This window comes from Podarcis filfolensis (genome assembly GCF_964270895.1).
Source record: "Podarcis filfolensis genome assembly, chromosome: 3".
In the NCBI taxonomy this organism is placed as follows: Eukaryota; Metazoa; Chordata; class Lepidosauria; order Squamata; family Lacertidae; genus Podarcis; species Podarcis filfolensis.
The window spans coordinates 10879656-10905662 of record NC_139606.1 but is presented as its reverse complement, the minus strand read 5'-3'; the positions used below and the strand labels follow the sequence as shown (position 1 = coordinate 10905662).

The following is a 26007-nucleotide window of genomic DNA, read 5'->3' as shown; positions in this document are numbered from 1 at the left end:
ACTTATATACAAAGAAAAAAGAACTATTTTTTTCATATTCTTTTGTACCATTACAGCTAGAAACCACTTAATTTCAATCCAACATCACTCAGCATTCATTAATATTGCAGTGTTTTTGTAAGTAGTCCTTGAATTTCTTCCATTCTTCTTCTGCCAACTCTTCTCCCTGGTCACGGATTCTGCCAGTCATTTCTGCCAATCCCATAAAGTCAATCAACTTCGTCTGCCATTCTTCCAGAGTGGGTAGATCTTGCGTCGCAAAGTATTGGAAGACGCAAGGGCCAATGGAACTCCTTGCCCCAGGACAACGGCAGCCCCGACGTGCTGCTTAGCATACCCTCCAACCAGTGCAGCATCTTAATGTAGTGATCTCCCCCTCTGCATCCCTTTCATGACTCTATTTTTATAAATCATTTGTCCATCCGTAGTTCAAATTTTTAATACACGTTTTCTGTCAATCCTACCAATGTATGTAACGCTTTACAATAGCTTTTCAAATAAATTATAAAGTTTCCCCATTCTTTCTTAAAGAGGTCCTCTTCCTGGTTTCTAATTCTGCCTGTAAGCTTTGCCATCTCGACGTCGTTCATCAGTTTTGTCTGCCACTCTTCTTTGGTGGGAGTTGTAGACCCTTAGGATCATCTAGTCCAACCCTAAGCAAAACACAGTCAGAGACAGCCAAAGCAGCATGGCTCCATCAATGCCGGATTCATATATAAGCTAAGCAAAATCCCTTATTTTGGCTGCTGATTCCTTATTTTCAACTTTGTAAGTTGACAGCTATGGTGCATCCCCTCCGCGCCCTCATTCCATCCTGTTCCATTTTCATTGCATAAAATACACGTGATGCCCATTTTCATTGCATAAAATAATAATAATAATAATAATAATAATAATAATAATAATAATAATAATAATAATTTTTATTTATATCCCGCCCTCCCCAGCCGAAGCTGGGCTCAGGGCGGCTAACAACAATCAAAATAATCCAACATTCTAAAAACATTAATTATAAAATTAATTAAAATCAAATGCACGTGATGCCCATAGCTAGGAACAGAATTGCTGTTACTGCAGATTTCCAGGGCATTTGAAACGGGAGCTCGCCTTTGAGAGACTCCCTCCCCGGGTTTGCGAGAGGAGGAGCTCTGCCGATTCGCCTTCTTCCCTCGCCATTGGAAACAGGGAAGCGGGGCGAGGCTCCCGCTTCCGTTCCGGCGCCTTGGCCGCTTTGGGGGCGGAAGGCAGGCGGGAGGCGCGGCTTGCGTGGCCATGGAGGGGAGTCCGGAGCCGGCTTCGCCCGGCGTGATCCGCGAGGGGGACTTCGCCGTCCTCAAGCGCGACGAGGTCTTCAAGGCGGTGGCGGTGGCCAGGCGGAGGTGAGGGCGGCGGGGTCCCGCTCGCTTCTCGGCTCCCCCCCCCCGCGACCCTCTCTCGCTTGAAACACGTGGGGAGGCGGGGGCGCCTCCGGAGGCTGAGAAACCACGGGATCGGGGGGTGGAGGGGCACCCGGGGGTCATCTAGGCCAACCCCTGCCACGCAGGAGCCTTTGGGGGGGCATGGGGTCATCTAGGCCAGCCCCCCGCCATGCAGGAGTCTTTTGGGGGGGCATGGGGTCATCTAGGCGAACCCCCTGCCACGCAGGAGTCTTTGGGGGGGGGCATGGGGTCATCTAGGCCAACCTTCTGCCATGCAGGAGACTTTGGAGGGGAACCATGGGGTCATCTAGGCCAACCCCCTGCCACGCAGGAGTCTTTGGGGGACCATGGGGTCATCTAGGCCAACCCCTGCCACGCAGGAGTCTTTTGGGGGGGCCATGGGGTCATCTAGGCCAGCCCTCTGCCACGCAGGAGTCTTTTAGGGGGGCCATGGGGTCATCTAGCCCAGCCCCCGCCATGCAGGAGTCTTTTGGGGGGGACCATGGGGTCATCTAGGCCAGCCCCCCGCCATGCAGGAGTCTTTGTGGGGGGACCATGGGGTCATCTAGGCCAACCCCCTGCCATGCAGGAGTCTTTGGGGGGGGGACCATGGGGTCATCTAGGCCAGCCCCCTGCCACGCAGGAGTCTTGGGGGGGGACCATGGGGCTCCTGCCAACCTAGCAGTTCGAAAGCACGTCAAAGTGCAAGTAGATAAATAGGTACCACTCCAGCGGGAAGGTAAACGGCATTTCCGTGCACTGATCTGGTTCGCCAGAAGCGGCTTAGTCATGCTGGCCACATGACCTGGAAGCTGTACGCCGGCTCCCTTGGCCAATAAAGCGAGATGAGCACCGCAACCCCAAAGTCAGCCACAACTGGACTTAATGGTCAGGGGTCCCTTTACCTTTTTATGGGGTCATCTAGGCCAACCCCCGCGATGCAGGAGTTCCTTGAGAGGAGTCCCATGGGTCATCTAGACCATGGGTAGGCAAACTAACGCCCGGCACCCGGATCCAGTCCAATTGCCTTCGAAATCCGGCCCACAGATGGTCCGGGAATTAGTGTGTTTTTACATGAGTAGAATGTATCCTTGTATTTAAAATGCATCTCTGGGTTATTTGTGGGGCCTGCCTGGTGTTTTTATATGAGTAGAATGTGTGCTTTTATTTAAAATGCATCTCTGGGTTATTTGTGGGGCATTGGAATTCTTTCATTTTTTCTCCCTTCAAAATATAGTCTGGCCCCCCACAATGTCTGAGGAACAGTGGACCGGCCCCCTGCTGAAAAAAATTTGCTGACCCCTGATCTAGACCAACCCCCTGCCAAGCAGGATTTCTTTGGGAGGGTCTCCAGGGACTCCCTGCCACACAGGAATCTTTTGCCCAACCTGCGGCATGAACTGGTTTAAGAGTCTCAGGCTTGTCCGGCATTGCATTTCCCCTGGGTTTTATTTTTAATTTCCCCCCCCCAAAAATTATTGATTTTCCAAATTTATAAACAAACATAAATGCTATCTTTAATTATTCCACTATTATTAACATTGTTAAGTGACTTCCTCAAATCCCCCTGGCTGAATTTCAATGTATATCTTTGTAAGAGTTTTCCAAAACTAATTTCTAAGGAGATTTACTTAGTCATTTAACTTCTTTCTTCCTTTTCATATTAACTTTAAACATATTATTTTATAAGATCACATATTTAAATCCTAAGCCAATCTGGTACTTGCAAGTATTTCTATTTTAGTTATCTTAGCATATTTAGCTAAATAGTCTTTAGATTTCATCCATTCCTTTCCCCTGGGTTTTAGAGCTCCACTCTAGCTAGCAGCTACAGGCCATGCAACAGAGAAAGGGAACCTCTAAAGCAAACCTACATGCCACCTTTTTTCCGCCGCCCACCCCCCCGGTTGTATATTTTCTGGCAGCAGTATTGCGGGGCCTACCTAATAACATCAGCCGCAGCACCCGTGTTTATTTGTGTGCTCCTTTCCTGATGGTGGTGATGTCTACATATGCCAGCAGTTACCATAGAAAAAGGAGGCCAACCCCTTAGCTAAAGTGGTGCTTCAGGTTAAGAACAGTTTCAGGTTAAGAACAGACCTCCGGAACAAATTAAGTACTTAACCCGAGGTACCACTGTATTAGTATTGCAAGTCAGAGGCAGAGCTGAGGCTGTTTGAGGTTTGCTGGCTTCTTCTGGTTCCTTCGCAGGCTTAACCAACTACTAATAGACTGGAAAATGAAACTAAATTAACTATTATGCTCCTATGAAGGCATGTCGAAACTGATAACCATGTATAGTTCAGGAAATACATCCAGATGCCCACAAGAAGCTATTCATATGATAACCGTCTGCTTGCCATATTTTTCCGTGTATAACACGCCCCCATATATAAGAGGGCCCCTATTTTTTGGACAGGAAAAAAAATTGGAGGGGGGCCTAAAATTGCCCAGAGTTGTAGAGCTTTGGGGTGGGGGGTGGTGGGAATTGCCCAGTTTTTGAGCAAAACAGCCTGCCCGGCACTGCAAATCACACACATTGCCGCAGCCACCAATTGTCTGCACGCTCACTGGGGAAGAATTGCAACAATAAAAATGAGCGTGCTACCGAAAATGTTGTTTTTGTTTCAGACGATACCAATAATTAAAGGAGTGACTATATTTAAAGAATGGCAAAGAACAATGTCAAAATATATCTGGCAGGGCAAAAAGCCGAGAATTAAATTTAAGATATTAACCAATTGCCACAGTCTCAGCCAAACAGCAGCAGGCCTTGCCAGAGCAAACAGTCGCCACTGCCAGTCTCGTGCTGCCTGCTGACACCGGTCGCCCGCACCCCCTCTGCTATCCGTGTATAAGGCGACCCACAGATTTTGCCTGTTATTTCTAATAATAAAATACAGTGGTACCTCGTGTTAAGTACTTAATTCATTCCGGAGATCCGTTCTTAACCTGAAACTGTGCTTAACCTGAAGCACCACTTTAGCTAATGCGGCCTCCTGCTGCTGCCGCGTCACCGGAGCACAATTTCTGTTCTCATCCTGAAGCGAAGTACTTAACCCGAGGTAATATTTCTGGGTTAGCAGAGTCTGTAACCTGAAGCGTATGTAACCTGAAGCATATGTAACCTGAGGTACCATGTCGTCTTATACACAGAAAAATACGGTACATTTTAATCTGGACTTGAGTGTGTTGCATGTCACATCTACTTGATTGCTTTTGGAGGTTCCGATCCCAAATCATTTGTTTCCTCTTAGGAAAATCGTATTTGAAAAACAATGGTTCTGTCTGGATAATGCTATTGGGCATATCTATGGAACAACGTTTGAAGTGACCAGCGGCGGCACCCTTCAGCCAAAGAACAGCGTGCAAGAGGCTGCCACAGGTAAGAGAAAAGCAGCAGATAGCTTTGTGGCGTAAAAATTGTATGTACAGTTCTGCGTAATAGTTTTGGCACATCTGACCGATGTGTAGCCTTTGCAGGGTGAAGGCAGAGGTTATCTGCTTGGATTAAATGTTAAGCTTTCAGAGAGGGCTATTTTGTTTTCTTTTTAATATTTGTATAGTACAGTGGTACCTCGGGTTAAGAACTTAATTTGTTCTGGAGGTCCGTTCTTAACCTGAAACTGTTCTTAACCTGAGGTACCACTTTAGCTAATGGGGCCTCCCGCTGCCACCACGCCACCACTGTGTGATTTCTGTTCTCATCCTGAAGCAAAGTACTTAACCCAAGGTACTATTTCTGGGTTAGCGGAGTCTGTAACCTGAAGCATCTGTAAGCTGAAGCGTCTGTAACCCAAAGTACCACTGTATAGAGTCAGCATTGATTCAACTCTGCTGTTAGGCAAAAGTGAGGGGGAGGCATCAGTTCAGCTACACTTCAAGCTGAAATAGTCAGGAGGAAGTAAACTAGTTGTCTGATAAAAGATTATGAACGCTTGGGAACTGTCTGTCTGGAGGTAATATCTGCAACACAGTGGCCCAGCATTTTCCAAGTCACAGGCTCTGACTTGGAGAACTGAATGACCTTACTGCAGTGGGAATAATTCATCCTAATAAGCCAAGATATCTTGGACCTGAATCTTTTCCCTTTATGATGTGAAGCAGGAAGACTCTTAACTAACCATAGTTTCCTGTTTTGTCCCAGCTAGGAAACTGTGGCTGCCAGTTTTGGAACCCCAGCTTTTATGGCTTTAAAAATAGCTCTAATAAGACTATTGTTCTGCACGGTTCTCCACTGATATTTCACCATTTTATATGTGCTTTTGTTTTCAGAAACCAAAGAAGCAGGTGCCGATAATCGTAATATAGTTGATGACGGAAAGTCTCAAAAACTGACTCATGATGATATAAAGGCTTTGAAGGATAAAGGCATTAAAGGACAGGTAACTAACAATTGTGATTCTCATCCTTCTCCCTTGGTTATCCAGCACACTCTTCTCACTGTGAGATACAACGCTAGACGGTTTGCTTTATCTGATGCATTCTGAGGTTGACGGCAGCCATGTAGAGTTATGTCACGAGGCTGGAATCTAAAAGTAACTTATTCTGCCTTTCCCCACATACACAGCATTGCTTCCCCACCTTTAAAGACACACATTTGAAAACCATATTTCTAGGCACTGTAGCTAAAGAAGATGCATTCTAATGTAAAAACAACATTGGCACGATCCCTCTCCCATCAGTGCACCTCTGTGCCATTACTATTAGTATTATTATTTACTGTATTTTTTGCTCTATAACTCATTTTTTCCCTCCTAAAAAGTAAGGGGAAACGTGTGTGCGTCTTATGGAGCAAATGCAGGCTGCGCAGCTATCCCAGAAGCCAGAACAGCAAGAGGAATTGCTGCTTTCACTGCGCAGCGACCCCTCTTGCTGTTCTGGCTTCTGAGATTCAGAATATTCTTTTTCTTGTTTTCCTCCTCCAAAAACTAGGTGAGTCTTGTGGTCTGGTGCGTCTTATAGAGCGAAAAATGCGGTAGCTTCCGGGTCATGTGGCCAGCATGACTAAGCTGCTTCTGGCGAACCAGAGCAGCACACGGAAAAGCCGTTTACCTTCCCACCAGAGCAGTACCTATTTATCTACTTGCACTTTAATGTGCTTTCGAACTGCTAGGTTGGCAGGAACAGGAACCAAGAAATGGGAGCTCACCCCGTCGCGGGGATTCTAACGGCCGACCTTCTGCTTGGCAAGTCCTAGGCTCTGTGGTTTAACCCACAGCGCCACCCGCGTCCCGTGCTTTACAATATAAAAACACAAAAGCACACACCATGGTAACAAAACAAAAAAAGATCCCCTCTCCAGTTTAAAAACCCATAGATTGGCTACTTAAACAAAGGCCTGGAAGAAGAGGGATTTTTTTTGTCTGGCACCTGAAGGCCCAGGGGAGAGCACGCCACAAAAAGGAAACCACTGCAGAAAAAGCCCATTCTCATTTTGCCACCATCCGGACCTCTTGTGTAGGAGGAGCGGCCTCAGATGACAGTCGGTTTATATGAAGAGAGACAGTCCTTGAGGTATTTCAGGCCTGAGCCGTTTAAAGCTTTATAGGTAAATTCCAGTATTGGCCCTGGAAGTTGATTGGCAGCCAGTTCAGTTGGGCTAGGATTGGTGTTATATTAAAGGTAAAGGTAAAGGGACCCCTGACCACTAGGTCCAGTCGTGACTGACTCTGGGGTTGCAGCGCTCATCTCGCTTTACTGGCCGAGGGAGCCGGCGTACAGCTTCCGGGTCATGTGGCCAGCATGACTAAGCTGCTTCTGGCGAACCAGAGGAGCACACGGAAACGCCGTTTACCTTCCCGCTGGAGCGGTACCTATTTATCTACTTGCACTTTGACGTGCTTTCAAACTGCTAGGTTGGCAGAAGCAGGGACTGAGCAACAGGAGCTCACCCCGTCACGGGGATTCGAACCGCCGACCTTCTGATCGCCAAGTCCTAGGCTGTGGGTTAAACCACAGCGCCACCCGCGTCCGGTGTTATATTAGGGTTGCCATATTTCAAAGAGTGAAAATCCGGACACAAAACTTGTTGAGCTTTTTTTTTTTTTGGCAAAAGAATATATTTTTTAGTTTTTGAATCGAATACCAGCCTGGTCCCGAAAATTCCAGACATATGGCAACCATAGTTATATGCTCAAACCGTGTCGCCCCAATGAGCAGTCTGGCTGCTGAATTCTGCACCAGCTGAAGTTTCCGACGGGTCTTCAGAGGCAGCCCCATTAGAAACATAGGCTGCTGCCTGGACATGATACTGTCTTCCCTGGTTGGCAAACGTACTCCAGGTCTTTTCCTTCCCTCACTCCCAGTTGGCTCTTGGCTGGATGCAGGGCCATGTGGCCGTAACTTGAAATGAAAAGACCTTTCATTCCATCATCGAAAAATCCAGTGGATCTGCTTCTATCCTGGGGTTGCATGGTGTTTTCAGTTGGGACATAAGTAATCCTGCCTGCTGTGATTCTGGGGAAAAGTGAAGTCCCTGGATTGTTTGTTTTGTGGTGGAGTTTTTGCCAAGCGCATTTCTTCTCTTCCCTCCTCTTCCTCCCCCAGGAGGTTAATTACAGGTGAAACTTGGAAAATTAGAATATCGTGGAAAAGTTCATTTATTTCAGTAATTCAACTTAAAAGGTGAAACTAATATATGAGATAGACTCATGACATGCAAAGCGAGATATGTCAAGCCTTTATTTGTTATAATTGTGATGATCATGGTGTACAGCTGATGAAAACCCCAAATTAACAATCTCAGAAAATTAGAATATTAAATGAAATCAGCAAAATAAGGATTGCAAATAGATCAATATTGGACATATCTCGCTTTGCATGTCATGAGTCTATCTCATATAATAGTTTCACCTTTTAAGTTGAATTACTGAAATAAATGAACTTTTCCACGATATTCTAATTTTCCAAGTTTCACCTATATATGCTACCCAAAACCGGTAAACAACCAAAAGTGCTTACTTTCATTAGATGTTGCTTGTGTACTCTGGTTTAAATGTGAAAACTTTCTTTTTCTTTTTCAAGTAAGTATAACGTAGGGAGACAATGCTGACACACTTCTCTCTTAAAGGAAATAGTTCAACAATTGATAGAGAACAGCACCACGTTCAGAGACAAGACGGAATTTGCCCAGCATAAATACATCAAGAAAAAGAAAAAAAAGTAAGTTGCAAATTAGAAAGCCAGGAGCAGTATATTGTGGCTCACAGATTATCTGTGCTTAAAGTTTGAAACACGATTGCTGTGCTTTCCTTACAGATATGAGGCGGTTATTACAATCGTAAAGCCATCAACACGTATTCTGTCAACAATGTACTATGGAAGGGAACCAGGAAAAATAAAGTAAGACTCAATTTATTTCAATGACCCTTGAATTTTTGAATTTTATTGATATTGATGCTGCATTTTATGTTGTATTTTATGCTGTTTTAAAGTCGCATTTTAATCAATGTTTTATATTTGCTGTTAGCCGCCCTGAGTCCAGTTTTTAAACCGGGAAGGGCAGAGTATAAATAAAAAAAATTTATTATTTATTATTGCTATAATCAAGTATTGCCCTGTTGGCAACCACGTAACACTGAATGGGTGGGCCTTCACCCTGCCCAATCCTGCTCTATAGTCCTCCTATATATTTTCCTATAACATTTAGTCAGCGTATCCTTAACTTGCCAATTCCTTCTCTAGCTTTTTGTATTTCTAACATAAAGGAGCTAATTCAAGAGCAGAATCATGGATTGATAGCAACTTCGAAGTTTTGGTTTTATCGTGTTTTTAATATTCCGCTGGGAGCCATCCAGAGTGGCTGGGGCAACCCAGTCAGATGGGGCGCATACAATTAATAAAGTTGTTGTTGTTGACGATGATGGAGTGCATACAATTAATAAAGTTGTTGTTGATGATGATGATGGGGTGCATACAGTTAATAAAGTTGTTGTTGATGATGATGGGGTGCATACAATTAATAAAGTTGTTGTTGTTGAAGATGGTGATGATGGGGTGCATACAATTAATAAAGTTGTTGTTGTTGTCATGTGCTGATAATAAAGTGAATGTTGTTTTTCCTTTCTCAGCTATCTGCGATACGATACTTTAGCCCAGATGCTGACTTGGGGAAACGTCCGTGCTGGCAATAAGATGATTGTAATGGAAACCTGTGCTGGATTGGTCCTAGGTGCTATAATGGAGCGAATGGGAGGTAAGAATAGCAGGCTCCCAGTAGACAGAACTTCGTGGTGGTGGTGTTTTGTTTTTTAATGGGAATGTGGAACATTTACATAGTCTTGCTTCTGCGGTAGCATATTTATTTGACCTTTTTTGAAAACACGAGTCTTATATCATCTTTAGGTCTAAGGCAGCCTTTCTCAACCTGTGCGTCCCCAGATGTTGTTGAACCACAACTCCCATCACCCCTAGCTAGCAAGGCCAGAGCTCAGGGATGATGGGAGTTGTAGTCCGACAACATCTGGGGACCCACAAGTTGAGAACCGCTGGAGTTCAAACTCAAAAATCACTCTTACAAATAAGTGTCAGGGACTGGAATGAAGAGGAGGGGGGAGTGGTGGAGGTCGCCAGACCCTTCTCCTGTAGCTGACAGGGAAGAGGGAGGCCATGTTGAATCACAGCTGAACTATGAGGGAGATATCAAGTCAGAGACAGGCGAACGGCCAAGTTATGCAGAGTTAGGAGAAGCGGTGGAGGAGACAGAGCAGCCAGTGGACACTTCATTAGACAGCATAGAATCTCAGTGGTTCTCAACCTGTGAGTCCCCAGATGTTGTTGGACTACAACTCCCATCATCCCTGAGCTCTGGCCTTGCTAGCTAGGGGTGATGGGAGTTGTAGTCCAACAACATCTGGGGACCCACCGGTTGAGAAAGGCTGGATCCGCTGTCCCCTAGAACGCAACGTTCATTAAGGGTGCAAGAGCAACGGACACAGAGGCATTTGACCACGGGGCGCCACCGTAGGGTCAGATGCTGTTGGGAGAGAGGGAAGGGGGAGGAGCCACAGTGAGCAACTCCATCATGGAGGAAGGGCTGAATTATTTGTATACTACCCTTAATGACTGAATAAGTCATAAGCAAGAGTTTTCTTGTTTCTTCCCTGCTTCTTGAAACCATCGGGGGGGGGGGGGAGAATTCATCAAGCCTGACAATGACATTTCTACCAAAATGTAAAGCTCAAAAAAAAAGTATTAAAATATGAGTTGTCGGAGAACACAAATTCTCTCCTCTCTCCTTCCCACCATCTGCCGTTTTATTTTGTCTTGACAACCTCTTTGGCGCAAGCGACTGAAGGGAAATTTTAGAACTTCTATTTTTTCATTATCTCTTGTTATTGACTGCTGGGGGTTGGTCTCTGGTGAATATTTAACCGGTATCTAATGAGCTGCTTTAGATGTGCCTGCTTGGGCCTGTTCAGTGGCATTTTAATTTAAAATAAAAATAAAGTCTCTTCCTGGTCACGTCCGGTGCCTCTGTCAAACTGCTTTTGGAATTCAGCTCCAAAGCAGGTTTGCCACATGGCAGGGTGGAACAGGCAGCCATTTGATGCATGTATCCAGAATCTAACCTTCCTTTTGTGTAATTACCCCAAAGTTGCTTGGGTCCTCATTATACTTGATTTAAAACTGAATGCGAAAAAATCTGAATGTCCCTGCCTTGAGCAGCAATTGTTTGAATTGATGTGATGTGAAACTTCTGTCAACTGCTGCTCATGCTGGTGTTTATATTCATGCAAGTCATTTTCTGATAAGCATACACAGGTATGTATCCTGTCCCAGTGCAGGGTGTTTGTTAATGACTCTGGTCCATGCTTGCAGGTTATGGATCCATTATTCAGTTGTACCCAGGAGGAGGACCTGTTAGAGCAGCCACAAGCTGCTTTGGGTTTCCAGAATCCTTCTTCCAAACGCTGTATGATTTCCCTCTCAGCAAAGTGGACAGTCTTCTCTCCGGTACGTTTTCTTTAAAGAAACTGCCTTTAGAGTCTGAAGAGAATACGGCAGTGGCCGAAGAAAGCAATGGTTCGGTGGATGACAAACCAGTTTCCGTCCAAGAAGTAGACACAGAATGCAGTGCTGAGATAGCTGCGGAAGACAGTCAGCCTGAAGAACAAGAAATAATGGACATTCCGACAGAGGGCGATGCATTTGAAGACAGTAAAGCAAAGGGAACAGTAAGAATCTACTGACTTAACTTTTAGACACTGTCATCAAGGAAATGTTGCCATTTTGGAATTAATCCAAGTGGTGTTCATCTTTCATTTATTTGAAAGATTGGGTGTCCCATCCATGAGTTTTGCAACTTCCAGAGTGATTTACAATCACTTGAAACCTTAAAACGTTTCTCATTTTGTTTAGGGAAGCTTTTTATATCTGAAGGACTATTGTATTTTAATATTTGGTTGGAAGCCGCCCAGAGTGGCTGGGGAAACCCAGCCAGATGGGCGGGGTATAAATAATAAATTATTATTATCATCATCATCATCATCCCAGAGGCACCCTATAGCTTCAGTGACTAGTGGAATAGTTACAATGGAACCTTGATTCTCAAACTTCATCCATTCCAAAACTCCGTTTGACTCCCAAAACTGTTTGAAAAACAAGACGCGGCTTCCGATTGGCTGCAGGAGCTTCCTGCACTCAAGCGGAAGCCGCGTCAGATGTTCGGCTTCCAAAAAACGTTTGAAAATCGGAAAACTTACTTCTGGGTTTTCGACGTTCAGGAGCCGATTTGTTTGTCAGCTAAACCGTTCGAGAACCAAGGTACCACTGTACTGTGCTCTCTTCATTTGAGACTGATGTCAGTCATCAGGGTCTTTTGATAGAACTCGAAACGTTTTTTGCGATGCCTTTGAGTTTATTTACACTTGCTAGTGTTCAGAATCACCATGCATGCTTATGCACAGCACCAGAATAATGTGATCTTTTAGGTGACCCGTGGGGTCCCTTCCAAATCTACGAATCTATCAGTGGATTTTATGGTGTAAAGTCAGCTGTAAGAAAAAGGTGAAGGTACCCCTGACCATTAGGTCCAGTCGTGACCGACTCTGGGGTTGTGGCGCTCATCTCGCTTTATTGGCCGAGGGAGATGGCATACAGCTTCCGGGTCATATGGTCAGCATGACTAAGCTGCTTCTGGCGAACCAGAGCAGCGCACGGAAATGCCATTTACCTTCCCGCCAGAGCGGTACCTATTTATCTACTTGCACTGTGACATCCTTTCAAACTGCTAGGTTGGCAGGAGCAGGGACCGAGCAACGGGAGCTCACCCCATCGTGGGGATTCGAACCGCCGACCTTCTGATCGGCAAGTCCTAGGCTCTGTGGTTTAACCCACAGCACCACCCACGTCCCAAAGTCAGCTGTAGAGTATGTCAAACAAAGAACTTACGCCTTTCTGTGCTAGCTCAACAGATGTTAGGATTAGAGTATGGAGAAGATCTTTCCAAAGTACTCCTAATGCACTTTGCGGCTTGCAAAACTTTTGGGAAGTGGTTCATTTTCACACCCCTAATATAAATTATTTTGAACTTAGGGGCAAGATATCTACATGTGGTGGTCCACTGAGAGTGCCCCCATTGGGAAACAGTGGAGCATAACTTACTTCCTACAGCACTTCTAGTTTGAATAACCATTTAAATTTAAAGAACGTAGGCATTAAAGGTCATAGAATCATAGAATCACAGAGTTGGAAGAGACCACAAGGGCCATCGAGTCCAACCCCCTGCCAAGCAGGAAACACCATCAGAGCACTCCTGACATATGGTTGTCAAGCCTCTGCTTAAAGACCTCCAAAGAAGGAGACTCCACCACACTCCTTGGCAGCAAATTCCACTGTCAAACAGCTCTTACTGTCAGGAAGTTCTTCCTAATGTTTAGGTGGAATCTTCTTTCTTGTAGTTTGGATCCATTGCTCCATGTCCGCTTCTCTGGAGCAGCAGAAAACAACCTTTCTCCCTCCTCTATGTGACATCCTTTTATATATTTGAACATGGCTATCATATCACCCCTTAACCTCCTCTTCTCCAGGCTAAACATGCCCAGCTCCCTTAGCCGTTCCTCATAAGGCATCGTTTCCAGGCCTTTGACCATTTTGGTCGCCCTCCTCTGGACACGTTCCAGTTTGTCAGTGTCCTTCTTGAACTGTGGTGCCCAGAACTGGACACAGTACTCCAGGTGAGGTCTGACCAGAGCAGAATACAGTGGCACTATTACTTCCCTTGATCTAGATGCTATACTCCTATTGATGCAGCCCAGAATTGCATTGGCTTTTTTAGCTGCCACGTCACACTGTTAGCTCATGTCAAGTTTGTGGTCAACCAAGACTCCTAGATCCTTTTCACATGTACTGCTCTCAAGCCAGGTGTCAAAGCAGCCAACAGGTGGGTTGTCAGCTGTTTATTTTTTTCTTCCCAGACACATGACAAACAAAAGAAACAAGAGGAGAGGCAGAAAAAGTTGATAGAAGCTGCAGGTTTATTGAAAGAGAAAAATGCTGATGGGTGAGTTTGATCACATAATGCTAAATATTCCTGGAAAATTAAGGGCCTTACTTTGTTCCCCAAGTTAAATATGTGCAAGAACCCAACAAAGCCTAATGGGTCTTTCCTTACAATACCAGGCGTGGACTGAATATTAGTTTTTCACAGTGGTAAGTTGGGTTTCAGTGCCTAGCATTGTCCGTCTTGCTCTTTGAACTTCACCTGGTATTGCTCCAGCAGCTTCTTACAACATTTTAAATTCTTTCCTCAATTCTTCAACTCTTCCCTATCAAGGATGATTTAGGATGCCAAAACAAACCATAAAGTAGAATGGGCATAATGAGGATCAAAGATGGGAAGAGACCAGAGTAAAAGAGATATTTCTCATTTGAGAAATATAAAGGAATTATTTCTCATTTCCTTTAGCAGTTCAGTTCTACCCAAATCATGTGTGCATAAATGACTTAAAAACAACTCATTTCTAAATTATTTTGCTCGTCTTCTGTCCCAGCATAGAGATTGCTAATCTTTGCTGACAATTACGGAAAACTGGAATGAAATGGGATGATTTATTGAAGGCTGTCATGAAATATTGACTCACAGAATTTATATTTGAGATCTTTGGACCAGAGCATTAAATGTGTTTTGCTTGGGGAGAAATGTCCCTTTGTAAAACATAAAAATAAAAATAAAACGGTACGTTTTATTACTGTAAAAAAATGCAACTCTGAAAATTTACCGAAGTGGACTTACCGTATTTTTTGCCCTATAAGACTCACTTTTTCCCTCCTAAAAAGTAAGGGGAAATGTGTGTGCGTCTAATGGAGCGAATGCAGGCTGCGCAGCTATCCCAGAAGCCAGAACAGCAAGAGGGATTGCTGCTTTCACTGCACAGCGATCCCTCTTGCTGTTCTGGCTTCTGAGAGTCAGAATTTTTTTTTCTTGTTTTCCTCCTTCAAAAACTAGGTGCGTCTTGTGGTCTGGTGCGTCTTATAGAGCGAAAAATTACGGTAATTACCTGAGTTTTATCGGCTCCTTCCAGGCTGTATGAGTGACTTGCAGATTTCCACATGTAGGCAAAACGCTTCTGAAAGTGAAATATATTGACTCAACATGGCACTTAAGCCTGCATCTACAACAACATTAATAAAAGGACACTATGCTTCGCCAGATATTGCCTTTCCTTATTTCAGCTTGGTTTGCCCAGGCAAATATGAACAATCTTTTGATCTAACCTGTGTACAACTTTCTGTTGCAGTTTAATTGTTGCCAGTCGATTTCATCCGGCGCCTTTATTACTCTCCTTATTAGAATTCGTTGCTCCCTCAAGGCCTTTTGTTGTCTACTGCCAATATAAAGAGGTGAATCCAATACCTTTTATTTTTATTACCCCTCGTGAGTTTTCAGCAAGTTCGTTTAACCAGTTTTTCTTCTCTTAGCCATTAGTGGAATGCTACACGAAACTGAGAGAAAAAGGGGGTGTCATTAATCTGAAACTCTCTGAAACGTGGTTACGAAATTATCAGGTAAGAATTGCACGTATATATGTATCGCCATACATACGGCGGAATGTATGGGAAGCTTAGTATAGGAAAGTGAAAAAGAAAATGGTATCTATTGGCTCTTTCCTTCCCTCTCAATCTCAGCCGCCCAATGGATAAAATAGAGAAAGCAAGCATTCTAACGTTTAGCTTAGCACCACTCTCAAAAATTCAGTGTTTGTTTAGCCTAAGTAACCATGTTAGTGCAAGGCTGCCTTCAGTTCTTGAGTACAGTGGTACCTTAAGTACTTAATTCGTTCTGGAGGTCCGTTCTTAACCTGAAACTGTTCTTAACCTGAAGCACCACTTTAGCTAATGGGGCCTCCTGCTGCTGTATAATGAGATAAGAATCCAATGTCTTTGTTCAGACCAGGTCTCTCCATGGTTTTAAGTTTGGTAATGAGTTGCAATTCAGCAGCTTCTCTTTCCAGTCTATTCCAGTCATTACATGACAAAGCCATTTTTCACCTTCTCACCCCTTTCTTTTTCCTGTAAGACCTATTGCAGTCGTTAAGAGTCGTCAACAGGCTCATCACAGCTATCTGCCAATCACCCATTCCCACCACCCTTCTGAGTAATACCCCTCCCCACCTTCTCACTATATAGAAGGATCTGGCAACTTCTGTTTCAGTGTATCTGAAGAAGTGTGCATGCACACGAAAGCTCATACCAAGAACTAACTTAGTTGGTCTTTAAGGTGCTACTGGAAGAAAAAAAATTTTTTTGTTTTGACTATGGCAGACCAACACGGCTACCTATCTATGCCTGATATAGTATACCATATTTTTCGCTCTATAGGACGCACCTGACCAGAGGACGCACCTTGTTTTAGAGCGGGAGAACAAGAAAAAAAAAATCTCCCCCTCTCTGCTCAGCGCCCCTTCAGCGAAGTGGCAGGAGAAACGGAGCCCCTTCCATTTCTCCTCCCGCTTAGCTGAAGGGGCGCTGCGCAGCTCTCCCTCTCTGCTGAAGCCAGGAGAGTCTTGCTCTCCCGGCTTCAGCAAAAGGAACCCGAAGCCTTTGGAGCGCAGAGGGAGCGCTCCCTCTGCGCTTTGGAGGCTTCGCGTTGCTTTCGCTGAAGCCAAGGAGCCTGCATTCGCTCCATAGGACGCACACACATTTCCCCTTAATTTTTGGAAGGGAAAAAGTGCGTCCTATAGAGCGAAAAATACAGTAAATATCCATCTGAATTCAGTTAGAGCTTAAACCTTGCAGAAAAAAATACATCGTGCGGCTACTTGAAACTATTCCTCATAATCATGATTGCATTCAATTTTCTTGCTCTTTGTTAAGGTCTTGCCAGATCGGAGTCACCCCAAATTGATGATGAGTGGCGCCGGCGGGTACCTTTTGACAGGCATCACTGTTATAAATGAGAGTGTAAAATCCGGGGACTGCTCAGAACAGACAGAGGAAGAGCCGACATCTAAAAAACGTAAACTTCAAGAGCAGCGTTGACATTTGAAGAAGCACTTGTTTTTCTTAGGGCGCCAGATGAACCTCATGCTTAAGAGCACAGAGAAACGTACTTTGTCTTGCATTTGCCAACTGTTGCAGAGGAGGTTATCCAGACAAGGGACTGCATTCAAATCCTATCCAACTCGTACACGGATAGCGCCATAGCTTTAAAACAGTATTTCAATGTTCAAACAGCGAAAGACTTCAGGATATAAGAATCACTCTTCCTGGAGCTGCTACAAAAATTGACTGAAACTCCAGTCTTGTTCACCTTCTAAGTTTTGTTTGAATTTGAATCTCTTATTTATACCACCACCTCATTTGTATCTCACAGCATATTATGTTGTTGGTTAAAAATCCATATATATATATTTTTTTTAATTTCAAGCCCTTGAAATCAAGTTGTTATAAGTGAAATGGATATTACAAAATCATGCAGTTTCATTACGGATGGGTGAAACAGGATTGAAGCAAGAAAATTGTGTTTTTTATCTGTTGTGGAGACAAGAATTAAGGATCATCATGTTTATGCATTTTAGAGTAACAGTGGGTTTTACCATTTTTACCTACCCAGTGTTAGTCATACACTGAGTAAAGCCATTGAAATTAATGGACATGGCTAGCTGAGGTCCATTAATTTCAATGGTTCTCTTCTGAGTAGAAACAACACAATAGTTCATTTTCACTTACTAAGTAACTTTTTAAAAAATGAAAGCTGGTTTCCCTCTTCGCCTTTTTAACATGTGATAACTGTATATGCTTATGTAGAGTCTATGATCCGTAAACCTGTATTTCAATAAATTCTAAGGGGGGGTGTTTCTTACACAAGAATGTGTTGTTTTCTTCTGAGCATGAAAACATAGGTAAGGTGGAAACATGTTTAGCCAACTGTACCTATTTTGGAGGATCAGTACAGTAAATAACAGTTAGGAGGGTCCCCAGGCCCTCAGAGGCTAGGGGAGGCGACGACAAAAATAGCTTCTGGTAGCTTCTTCCAGTGCATTGCCAACTCAGTGAATTGATTCTTAAAGGAATACGGCAAGACTTTGTGTTCTTGATACGTGGGCATTGCGCCAGCTAAAACCCCTTCCCCTAGCAGACTTGTTTAATTGGATACCAGTCTGGGTGTTTGTGTTTTGGATAAAAAGGTAAAGGGTAAAGGGACCCCTGACCATTAGGTCCAGTCGTGACCGACTGTGGGGTTGCGGCGCTCATCTCGCTTTATTGGCCGAGGGAGCCGGCGTACAGCTTCAGGGTCATGTGGCCACCATGACTAAGCCGCTTCTGGTGAACCAGAGCAGCGCACGGAAACGCCATTTACCTTCCCGCTGGAGCGGTACCTATTTATCTGCTTGCACTTTGATGTGCTTTTGAACTGCTAGGTTGGCAGGAGCGGGGACCAAGCAACGGGAGCTCACCCCGTTGCGGGGATTTGAACCGCCGACCTTCTGATCGGTAAGTCCTAGGCTCTGTGGTTTAACCCACAGCGCCACCCGCGTCCCTTTGTGTTTTGGATACTTGCCGGCAAAACCTATGGCTCAACAGCCGCTCGGTGGCCAAAGTGAAAAACTTGCTTCGCATGAAGCCAGGTAGTGTGTGAAGTGGCACCATTTCCCACAGCAAATCCCCTTCTCCTTCATTGTATTTCCATTGTGCATAGCACCCTGGCTTTCTGCACAGGCCCCAGTTAGGCATGGTATGTAGCAAGCAAGCAAGAAAGATGTTCCTGTGTATAGCCCCAAAGCAAATCACGCTTGACTTAAGGTTGGCTCCTAAGCCCCATTACGTAATCTGTTTGCCAGAAATGGCATAGCATAAGGCCCTCCAGATCTTGTCGGAATACAGCTCTTGACCACTGACTGCTGCTCAGAACACAGAATGAGTTTTAAGTGGAGCAACATTACTGATGTACAGTAGGTGGCAGTCGTGGAGTCAGGTGGGTTGCAAGCCTGCTGATAAACGTGTAGACAGCTGTGGGAAACATCTGGGCCTCCTTTTGTGAACTGTCAGAAATCACTTGTGGACCTACCTGCTTTTTTTGTCTTTTGACTCTCCTCCCCATTTCCATTTTCAGAGTATTTTTTTAAAAACATATGCTTCCCTATCCACATCAAATTCCGTGCTACGCTAGAGCGCCTCCAGACTGTCAGCGTTATGCGGGAGGCGTCCCTGAAAATTTGACCCAAACCAGAAAATGGCACAACCAAAGCCACATTACAAATATTTACACCAGACATATTGGCCACGATTCTGAAAAGTGTATGCTGAGAATGAATGAAAACAGCCCATAAACGGCATGATAGTGTTTATATATATTGGGTTTTTTAAAGATTCTTAGCAATACTCACATAATTTAGAATGATAAGAAGCACCAAAACAGAACCTATTCTATTATTATTATTATTATTATTATTATTATTATTATTATTCTTCCCAGTACATCTGGGTGGGTTGCCCCAGCCACTCTTGGCAGATTCCAACACATCAGAAAACATCAAACATTAAAAACCTCCCTAAACAGGGCTGCTTCGGATGTCTTCTAAACGTTGTGTAGTTATCTCCTTGGCATCTGGTGGGAGGGCGTTCCACAGGCCGGGCGCCACTACTGAGAAGGCCCTCTGCCTGGTTCCCTGTAACTTTGCTTCTCGCAGTGAGGGAACCGCCAGAATGCCCTCGGAGCTGGACCTCGGTGTCTGGGCTGAATGATGGGAGTGGAGACGCTCCTTTAGGGTTATGTCAACACCATTCTTCCTTTGTGCTTCAAAAACAGGCACAATTTGAGGTTCAACAGGCTCAAAAACGGGTTCCAAGGGATGAGCATTTGCCATTGCCCCATTGTAATATGGTTAGCTGTTGCACCTGCTTTGCTGCCATCACCCCTTCAAAGAACCTCACTCTGAGGTCACATCCACCACATACCTATGAAGCACATGGTTTCCCCCAAAGAATCCTGGAAACTGTAGTTCGCACCTCACAGAGCTACAATTTCCAGTGCCCTTAGCTACATTTTCCAGAATTCTTTGGGAGAAGCCCTGTGCGTTAAATGTACTTTAAATGTATGGTGTGAGGTGACTGTGGCATCACTGTTTGCTGGTGTGACTTATCATAAAGGTAAAGGGACCCCTGACCATTAGGTCCAGTCGTGACCGACTCTGGGGTTGCGGCGCTCATCTCGCTTTATTGGCCGAGGGAGCCAGCGTACAGCTTCCGGGTCATGTGGCCAGCATGACTAAGCCACTTCTGGCGAACCAGAGCAGTGCACGAGAACGCCGTTTACCTTCCTGCCGGAGCGGTACCTATTTATCTACTTGCACTTTGACGTGCTTTTGAACTGCTAGGTTGGCAGGAGCAGGGACCGACCAACGGGAGCTCACCCCATCATGGGGATTCGAACCGCCGACCTTCTGATCGGCAAGTCCTAGGCTCTGTGGTTTAACCCACAGCGCCACCCACGTCCCTTTTGTGACTTAACATACGTTGGGCAAAAATGGCTGAACCTCAGACTTGGTGGTTTTAAGTGTTGCTGCCGCCCTTATTCCCCTGATCGATGGAACACTCTGCAAATCATTATGAGACTAACAGAGAAGGCAAGCATGCGGTAATGTGAACAACATTTTATTATTTCAAACTAAGAGACAACATAGTTCTGAAGAACATACACACACAATTATTTCCACACGCATTGTAAAATGTCTGCCTTGCACACGGGTCTAGATGCTTAAAATTCATGCTGATCTAGTCTTCCTAGCGTATTTGGAATAAAGATACTTGGGCCTGTGCAAACCATCACTTAGGTAACTAGTAAACTGCATTTACTTCTTTATTAGGAAGGGAAGGAGAGTAACACTTGTGGCAGTGACTTTAGCAGTAAATATAGTGTACTGTTAAACAAAGCTGCGCTTTACCATACCCATATTAAGCCAGGCCAAATTCATCCTCTCCTGTTACTGTTGAACTTCTCTGCTATCTTCTGCAACTCCAAATCCATAGCGGCCAGATTTTCCAGTTCCTTTTCCTGTGAAGAATGGAAACAATGCAAATCCTTGTAGGCCAAGATACCACAGGTTTAGATTACTCTGTATTAGGAACACTGGATCATGGTACAAATATTCCTTTGTTCTTTAGCAATCATCACTTACATCAAAGGCGTGTTGTCACCCCTCAAGGTGGAAGAAAACTACACCTGGCCATGGCTCGTTTGCACATATTAATTTACTCGCGGTGTGACACCACTATTTTTTCCAGGATCTCTCGGCAGCCTTCAATACCACCCTTTCTTGTTGCAGAAAGGGCCAGATGACACTGCCTGAAGTGGTTCTGTTCCTACAGAGCTATTCTGCCTGGCCTGTAATTTGAATTCAGCCTGATCTTTTATTTCCCCAATAGGTTTGGGTCAGACACTGGCTGCCAAGATTAGATTACTCCCATTCATCAACATCTGCATCTGCTACTAGGTTTGTTTCTGGGCTATATAAAGTGCTGATTCCGATCTTTAAAGCCTCAAATTGCCTGGATCGAGGGTTCCTGAAGGAACAACTCTTCCCATATTTCCTCTTATGTGGATTAATGGTGGCAGAGGACACCCTTCATGGGGTTCCCTCATTTGTGGAGGTGTTACTGGTGACCAGCTAGATCCCAGAATCTCTTTGGATCTCTAATCCAGCTGTCTCTCATTCACTCTCCAGTGAGCACCCTCGTTTCTCCCAGACATCAAAGCCAACTTCTTCCCATGAACACCAACATAGGAACGCAATATTGGACATCAAAATGTTCATGCAAGTTCATGTTTTGCAAGTTTGTCCTCCGCACTGATGTGGAGCTACATTAAACCTAAGGACTACATTGGGGTACCAGAGAAGCGGTTTTTGTTTGTTTTGCCCAATCATCAGAGTTCATCTGCAACTGCTCATGCTCATTTCAAATCTGCAACAACATATTCCATTTCAGGAATGCCTGGCACCTTCCCACCAATTAGGTCAGGTAATTTAGCTTGTGGGTTTTCTCAGGATAGCAATTTTAGTCCTGTGACTCTCTCACTGCCCTTACAGTCCCTCGGTCGGTAATTTCAGAGAAGCATACTGTACTGTATCATGTAGTACCGAGAGTCGGAATGTGCCACTCATGAGAAATATTTGCAGCCTTGCAGAAGGCTCTGTGGTCAGTTCTGCAAGGGCAAACATCACAAAGCGCAAAGTATTCTGTCCCATATACTAAAAGGAGAGTCTCAGTTCTGAATTAACGGTTCTCCAAAAATCTAGAGTTTATTAAGAAATGTGCTTCTGTTTAAATATCGGGTTGCTCTCGGGGGGGAAAGGGATCAGATATCATGCACTACATATAAATCTTCATTACTGCTGAGTGAATCCTGAGATCATGTAGCTGGCAGGAACCCAAAATATGCACCCTACCCAAACACCCGCAATAGGTTGGCATAGATTCAGATTACAATAAAGCCAATTACAGCACAGCAGGATACAGTTAGCACCTTAGGAGAAGTTCCTGAGGGCAACTAAGGAAAAACCATAATTGAGGTTGCAATCCTATGTCCACTTACCTAGGAGTAAGTTCCACTCCAAATGGGACTTAGTTTGTAGTGAAAATATATAGGATTGCATTGTAAGGTTATGGGAAACAAGTATATATATACACACACCACTTAATCCACAAAAACCTATAAACTGCTTCCATAATATTAAATACTCATTGAAAAATACTGATAAAATCAAACTCTGAAAATAAGTCACCATAAAATTTATCAAAACGTAACTAAAACCAGCAGTTTCAAAACAAATGTGCATAATAAAATTTGCCTAGCTCTGTAGTGAGAACCTCTACTGCGAAATGTAGAGGTAATTTAGATTAAAGGTAAAGGTAAAGGGACCCCTGACCATTAGGTCCAGTCGTGACCGACTCTGGGGTTGCGGCGCTCATCTCGCTTTACTGGCCGAGGGAGCCGGCGTACAGCTTCCGGGTCATGTGCCCACCATGACTAATCCGCTTCTGGCGAACCAGAGCAGCGCACGGAAACGCCGTTTACCTTCCCGCCAGAGTGGTACCTATTGATCTACTTGCACTTTGATGTGCTTTCGAACTGCTAGGTTGGCAGGAGCAGGGACCGAGCAACGGGAGCTCACCCAGTTGCGGGGATTCGAACCGCCAACCTTCTGATCGGCAAGCCCTAGGCTCTGTGGTTTAACTCACAGCGCCACCCACAGCACCACCTAGGGAATCACAGAATGAACACAAGAGTCCTCTAAGTCTAACCCCCTGAAATGCAGGAATCTTTTGCCCAATGTGGGGCACAACCCCATGGATAGGACTTGCTGGTCTCTCTATCAGGCCACCACTATAAGGCTTTGGAAATGACGGCAGTCATAAGCTTTTGCCCTACTCATGTTGCTGAAATTAAAGTTTGACTCTCCCCCCCCAACCAAAATGAGCATTTTATACAAAATCGTAAAGGAATACCTCTTCCAGAGTGAGAGGCCGCTGACTCAGTTTGCCCTTGCTGCTTCTCACGGCGTGCCCCCTTTTCACGTCTTCCTTGGAGCTGTATAACTCTGAGAACTCTACAGATTTCTTCCGGTTGCTCAGAAGATGGGCAAGTTCGTCCATCCGGTTGTATTGCCTTTTCACCTCAAACCTGGGGTCGTTGTTGTTATGCTTGCGGCTCACGCCATCCATCAGCTGCTGCTTCTCCCATGGCGAATCATAATCGTTGTATTCGGGAAGGAAGGCTCTCTCGTTGGGGTGGGGCCTGGGCTCCTCCTCTTCTTCTTCTTCGCTCTCCAGAAATGGATCGGCGATGCCTCCCTTCTTTTCAACGTGTCTTCCCTTCCACCTGAGCTGCTGGTAGTAAGGGATGTGCGGAGGCGCGGCTCTTTTCACAGCTTCCACAAGGTAGTGGCTTCTTGGATAGCCCTCCTCCAACAGAAGGGCTCTCTTGTTTCCCTCATGCCTCCCACCCTCGCTGTGGCTCCTCTTCTCTGGCTCTTCCTCACCAACACTGGGGTTGTGCCTTTCTTTTGGACCATAGAACCTCTGCTCTTCACCTCCCTTTTCTAGATTTTGTGGTTTTGACAGCTCCTCCCACTCCAAGCGCTGCCGTTCTTTGTCGTGTTGGCGCCTTTTCTCATCCCGGATGCCGTAGCTATGTTGCTTGCCTATATCTTCCTCACTCGCCTTGCCGCGAAGAGTCCTTTCCTCATAGTGGCGCCTCAGCTCCTTTTGTGGTTCATCATGGAGTCTTCTCTCGTAGTGGTGCTGTTTCTCTTCATTTTCCCTGCTGCGCTGCCTCATGTCTCCCCCTTCATTGTCCTCCCTGCTGTGATGCCACCTGCCCCTGTTCTTTCCCTCCATCTCCTCAGAGCCATGCACCTCGTCGGAGTTTCTCTTCTCCTCAAAATGGTGCCCTACCTCATAATAATGTCTGGGGTAGTGGCTCCTTTTATCCCAGAATTCGCTTTCTTCCTCGCTAGACTCTTCGGGCGAGTCCCTCTTCTCATCATTATGATGTCTCTTGTATTCAGAGGAGTTGCCCAGCCTCGGTTTCCTATGATAATGTCTTGGTCTGCGGCCTCGCTTCTCTGCATCAGGTTCTCTCCTCTCATAAGAGTCTTCGTATTCTCGATGAAAGCTGTGGTGATATTTTTCGCTGCTCTCCTCGTCTTCTTCCTCCTCAGCATCTTCCTCTTCCTTGCTTTCTGGATTCCCCTCTTCTTGACTATGTGTGTTTTCCTCCAAGTACCTTTGGCCTCCAGAACGTTTGAGGTCACCTTCAACCACCCTTCCTGCTGGAGGAGGAGACTTTTTGTCTAGAAGCTCAGACTCCAGCTCCTCACCGTGTTTCTTCTCATTGCTTTCTTCTTCACTCTGGTGATTTCTTTTAAAGCTACCTTCTTCCTCAGTTCTCTTCTCGGCGTCATCCTTTTTGTCTTCCTTATGGGCTTCATCAAAAGAATAAGGACTCTCTTGGGAGATGACTTGTGGGTTGACATTTCCCCTGTGGATTTTCTCCTCAGGGTGCCACTTCTCACTTCCTTCTGCCTGTCTTTTCAATTCTTCTTCATTCGGTTCTTCTCCTCCTCTCACAGTTCCTTCTGGTGGCTTCTCTAACTCCTCTGATTCTGATAAATGCCTCAGCTCAAGTTCTGCATCTTTGCCTATATTTTCTTCTTCTTGCTTTTGTCGATTGGCTAAAAATAAAACAAATCAAGTTGTGGATTCTTTAGGAGGATGCCATCGTGTTTGCACCCTCTGCCTGCCCTGTTTTCCATCCCTTCCTGCCTCCCATTCCTGTTCACTTCTTACAGCTCATCTGGGAGACTGAGGACCAGAAAAAAGAGCATCAGTGATTCTCCCAATTCAGGTTGGAATGCTATTGCTCATGTTGCCAAAATGGCATCATTGATGCACAAGAGTTCACACTATTTTAGTGACAAGCACAGGTTGAATATATACTACACATTTAAAGCATGTGACACCCCCGGCATAATCTTGGGAACTGTAGTTTACCCCCTCACAGTGCTATAATTCCCAGCACCCTTAACAGAGATTCTTTGGGGGAAGTCATTTGCTTTAAATGTTCAGTGTGCATGCAACCTTAATGTGGGAGACTTTTCATTGTGCACTGTTTCAGTAATTATAATATAATTACAAGGGAACAAGTAGGACCACCAATAAAATGTTGCCTTGTTGAATGCTCCTGTTCATTTCTCCCATCAGTCAGCCATTTCCCCTCCCATCTGGTTTTCCATTGCCTCTCCTCAATATTCCCCATCTGTGACTTAAATAATCCTCCTCATGGACAAGGCTATTGAAAACAAAATATGAAATGTTATGGCCACAGATGCATTGAAAAGAGTCTTAGTTCTGTTCTACTCTAGTTCTTCGCTCACTTTTGCTTTTGCCCTCTGACTCATTTGTCAGGCCACTGATGGGCCTCTCAAATTTAACCACAGATGTACATTTGCAAGCTTGGGGTGTCTTAGGTAGAGGGGAAAAAAAAAAGGAAAAAAATTGTGATCGCGCTGATCCAAGTGGCGATTGCAGAACCATTCGCAGACTGGATCCAGAGGGCAATTGGGCCTGATCCAGCCCCCGGACC

At 44.9% G+C, this 26007-nt stretch overlaps 3 protein-coding genes across 7 annotated transcripts in view; 2 read left to right on the top strand and 1 right to left on the bottom strand.

The window, feature by feature from the left end:
* Nucleotides 1-26007, top strand: part of FERMT1 (FERM domain containing kindlin 1) — a 637654-nt gene that overhangs the window by 115176 nt on the left and 496471 nt on the right. The gene's annotated exons all lie outside the window — the stretch shown is intronic.
* TRMT6 (tRNA methyltransferase 6 non-catalytic subunit) lies at nt 1079-17732 on the top strand. Its single transcript, XM_083606607.1, has 11 exons — nt 1079-1379; nt 4676-4803; nt 5694-5803; nt 8491-8582; nt 8679-8762; nt 9491-9615; nt 11241-11596; nt 13838-13923; nt 15161-15263; nt 15342-15428; nt 16737-17732. The coding sequence occupies exons 1-11, from the start codon at nt 1273-1275 to the stop codon at nt 16899-16901; spliced, it is 1443 nt and encodes a 480-aa protein (XP_083462733.1). The 5' UTR covers nt 1079-1272; the 3' UTR covers nt 16902-17732.
* CHGB (chromogranin B) overlaps nt 20504-26007 on the bottom strand; it is an 89701-nt gene continuing 84197 nt past the window's right edge. For all 5 annotated transcript variants that reach the window (XM_083606507.1, XM_083606506.1, XM_083606505.1 and 2 more), the window contains 2 exons: nt 23370-25096; nt 20504-20916 (listed from right to left, as the gene is read on the bottom strand). In XM_083606507.1, coding sequence (XP_083462633.1) covers nt 20833-20916; nt 23370-25096 — 1811 coding nt within the window. In that variant the 3' untranslated portion in view covers nt 20504-20832. The remainder of the gene's footprint in view (nt 20917-23369; nt 25097-26007) is intronic.